Source organism: Atta colombica, unplaced genomic scaffold, assembly GCF_001594045.1.
Source record: "Atta colombica isolate Treedump-2 unplaced genomic scaffold, Acol1.0 scaffold121, whole genome shotgun sequence".
In the NCBI taxonomy this organism is placed as follows: Eukaryota; Metazoa; Arthropoda; class Insecta; order Hymenoptera; family Formicidae; genus Atta; species Atta colombica.
In genome coordinates, this window is record NW_017259208.1 from 1418889 (window position 1) to 1423092 (window position 4204).

The 4204-nt window shown below is 34.8% G+C and overlaps 1 protein-coding gene across 4 annotated transcripts in view; it reads right to left on the bottom strand.

Annotated features, from left to right (window-relative positions):
• Positions 1–713: 713 nt before the first annotated feature.
• The window catches only part of LOC108694681 (protein decapentaplegic-like), a 16130-nt gene continuing 12639 nt past the window's right edge, over positions 714–4204 (bottom strand). For all 4 annotated transcript variants that reach the window (XM_018204317.1, XM_018204319.1, XM_018204320.1 and 1 more), the window contains exon 3: positions 714–2465. In XM_018204317.1, coding sequence (XP_018059806.1) covers positions 1606–2465 — 860 coding nt within the window. In that variant the 3' untranslated portion in view covers positions 714–1605. The remainder of the gene's footprint in view (positions 2466–4204) is intronic.

The window sequence follows — 4204 nt, forward strand, 5'->3', positions numbered from 1 at the left end:
AAATCTAATTTCTTCTGAATTAGAATTTTTCTCTCATGATACTTCCCGTTAATATTCACATTTTCCACATATATAATAATCGCATGAGAAAACGAGTGAAAATTTGCACATATTAAAAATGAATAAATAGTAGACATTATAAAATCTTAGAAAAAAGAAAGATAGTTTCGATTTTGTAATCTTAAGATTTAAAGAGCGACCTTTTTATATTCGATTTAAAAGTAATCTTCAATTTACAATTTTATATAAATAATGATTCTACAAAAAACTTTCTTCGATGAATGCTTTTAATGTCAATCTCGTTACTGAATAGCAATATAATATCATTCGCGTTTATCTCTATTTTATTATCGTTTATCATGTCTAGCAACAGATTAAATTTATCATACACTATTCTTTTTGATGATAAATTCTGTCCTTTCTTCCTTTAAGAATATACAATTTATAATAATTTTACTTGTTTCATTCTAAGACTGTTTTCTCTTTATACAGAAAATACAGTCAACATCAATTTCGTTTGATCCTTTTCGACATTCAATGAATGGTAAAGACAAAATACTTGTATCGACTGTGTCTCCTAAAAAAAAGTCAAAAATCATCTTTTTTATCCAGTAAAAATGGTAGCGAGCACACACAAAACTGCGAATCGGTCTATGGCAGATTAAATAATCCTTATCTTTTTCATTTCTTCATCTTTTCGCATTATTTCATTATTTCGACATCAAATGGCCAGTATTCATTGTCGATTGTTATATTTAAGATCGTCTAAATACAGTCTCAAGGTGTTATAAATCAATTACAGAAACATTAGCAAAAACATTACTAAGACGATCTTGAAATAAGAATTATGACTACTGACCAATATGTCTCGCGTGCAAGCAAATGAGACCGTATGATGTAGTCAAGAGCCTCAACGTCAGTCCATGATCCAGGACCGCCATGTCCTAAGGTGCGATCCAAGTCTTTATAAATGCTTTGAAGAAAGAATTTTACAAATTGACTAATCAAAGATTAGTTGCTTCAAAATATTTATAACATCGTTGACCGTACCCCTAATCTCAGACAACATGCATGTCCAAAATCGGGACATAAGACGTCTCATGGAGAGAGTTGAAGTGGCTTTACGCTCTGGGCGGTCGACTCGCGTGATCTGTGGATCCAAATTCGATTCCACCTGTACACTGTGTGGTTTTCCTACATTTAAGAAGAACATCGCTCCATCTAATGATTAAGAACTAATACGTATCTTCACTCAAGAAGCAATATCGCTTCAATATGTGTATAAATGATATTCTTGTTAAGTCAGGGCTGATTAAGATATAAAAAGGCATAAGGCCTGGCGTTAGACAAACGTCGATTTGAAAGGTATTAACTGTCGACATCGTATGATTTCTGTTCCCCAAAGAAGTCAAATACACAAATTTATCGCATAATACTACGACCTGTGCGATAAATTCATCTAATTGGGTCGGAAATCCGTACAAAATAAAAAAAATAGACGTCTTATGTTCCGATTTCAGACATGGCGCTGTGTGAGATAATACTTCAACTTATCTTGCTCGACCAATGATTACGTTGATCGTATAGAATAAAAATAGTGCTGTCTTAACGGCAACCGCATCCAAGGACCGCCATGTCCTGATAGTTTTTCAGCACTACTTTATTCTCCTCATCTAGATAAAGCATCGATATCGAGCTGAGCGCGGTTGGCACGCAACACGCCTTAGGTACCATTGTCGGCTTTGTTGAGTAAACGAGGGTCTGCACGATCGCGTGATTCGTCGAGTTCAGATGGTCCGCCAGAGGAAACGGGCAATCACCGTGGCAGTAGAAGGCGTCGTATCCGGGCGGCGCGACGATCCAATCGTTCCAGCCGACGTCCGCGAAGTCGACGTAGAGCGGATGCCGCCGGCAATTCTCGCGGCCGTCCTTCCGCCGATTCTTCCGTAGGGTGGCTCGCCTGGCCCGTCGGTCCAGTATCTGATTCGCGGATGCCATCTCATAACGGCCGTCGTCCATGTACGTATAGAGCATCGGCCGACTCACCACCCACGCGTCCTTGTGCTCATCGACGGCCCGTCTCAGTCGCACGTGTTCTCGTGTACGGGCTAGCGCACCAGTCACGTGCACCAGCAGCCCGTGGTTATCCTGATGATTCTCTATCCATCTCACCACGGCTGGATGTACATCCAGATTAATCGTGGCGTTCTTCGTCGCATCGATCACCTTGCTGTCTATCAGCCGCAATAGCGGCTTGCTATGACCCTTCACGCCGGGCCGTATTATGTCGTACACCAGTATCCGGCCACGTTTATGTTCCGCGCTTACATTTTCGACATCCGCCACCGCAACACGCGTTAAACTCAACTCCGCTGCCTGCAACATCTCGCCGCTAGGTATCCTGCTTAGGTTGAAGGATAATCGGAAACGGTTTGGAGATTGGAACTTGTGGTCCAGATCGCTCTCTGAAAACAAACAGTAGAAATATCGTTAAAGATATCGCGTTAAAAAATTCGTGCAAGAATCTAAGATTTTGAAATGTAAATGAAGAATTACTTTAGACTCAGTAAATATAATATAATGTATAATATAATGTAATATAATGTTGTATTCCAATTGACATGACAACTAAAAGTTGTTACTTAATATCAATGTTATAATTTCCCAATAATATAATTGTTATGCAATACCGTGAGTTATATATTTCATTTGGAGAGTTAAATCAAAAAGATTTTTTTTTTTTTCAAAAACCAACATAGTATAAAAGTTTTATATATACATATAAAATACGAAAAGAGAAATGTAATTAATAATGAATTTTTCATTCCGAAGAAATTTAAACTTTTAGAAAAATAAAACAAAGTTGAGTTTCAGTTTATCAAATAAACAGCAATTGATGAATTAAAAATACAACGTAACAAAATCATCATTCCAAAGTAGAATCCATATCTTTTAGACTTTTCGCTTTTCATGAAGGCATGTTATCTCATAGGTCGTGAGTGAATTAAAAATAAATCACGGATTGTGTGGGAAGACTACTTAGAAATTTAAAAGAAATAATTCTTAATGTTGTATCGGCGAATTTATTGGATGTGTTTATTATCTTACGACATTTATATTATTAAGGAATGCCGCCGGAATAATTTTCCGTTCGTGTGACCCACGTAAATATTTTACGACGTACGAGGCGTGCACACGTAATTTAAGTTATGCTTCTACGAAAATAGCTAATAACGTTTAACGTTATGACGCAGTTGTTCCTTGGAAACAACTTAAAAACAGTGGATGTAGCAGGCAATCGTATAGACGCAGTTGTAATACGTATGTAAATTTCGTAAGCGTCGCTGAATCCTAACACATACATATGCCTACACACACACACACACATACACACGCGCGCGCGCGCGCACCTACATGTTACATACGCAGAATCTAGCAATTTCTGTGGAAGCAAAGCAATAAGAATATCAAAGAGCTTCTTGTTAGAGTTTTATATATGATCCGCTCCAAATTTTTATTACCTTTTTTATTACTTTATTTTTATTATCTTCAAATAATGCTAGAAAAAAAATAGTAATAAAGAACAGATTACATAAATTTACGAAAACATTGTCATATTTTCTAACAAAGTATATTAAATTATAATATTATAGAACATAAAATATTATTACAATTTCATCCCTGGTTTTATAATAAATAGATGAGTATATAATTATGTATGTATGTAAATTACGTTTTTTCTTAGATGTTTTTTTAAATTACATATTTTTTTATTATCTAAAAATTTAAAATATTGTTCTAAAGCTAGTCTATATCAACAATAATAAAAAATCTTCAATTTTTAATATAAAATAATAAAATTTTTTTATGTTGTTGTGTATGTTGTATAAGACTGATATTGTATAAGATGATAGTTTTTTCATCACAATATGCTTAGAAGGCATGCATACGTAATCTTTAAAGTATTAGGACAATTTGTAAACAAAATATAATATGAGGGTTTCTTTGTGCATACGTATATATATGACGCGCTTGAAATGTCATTGGGTTTTACTTGCAAATTTTCATAATAAACGTGATAAAGTAAACAGAATTTCGAACATAATTCATTAAACCGTCGATGATTGCAGAATAATTGAAAGTATCGATACCTAATGTGTATATATATATATATATATATATATATATATATATATATATTAAA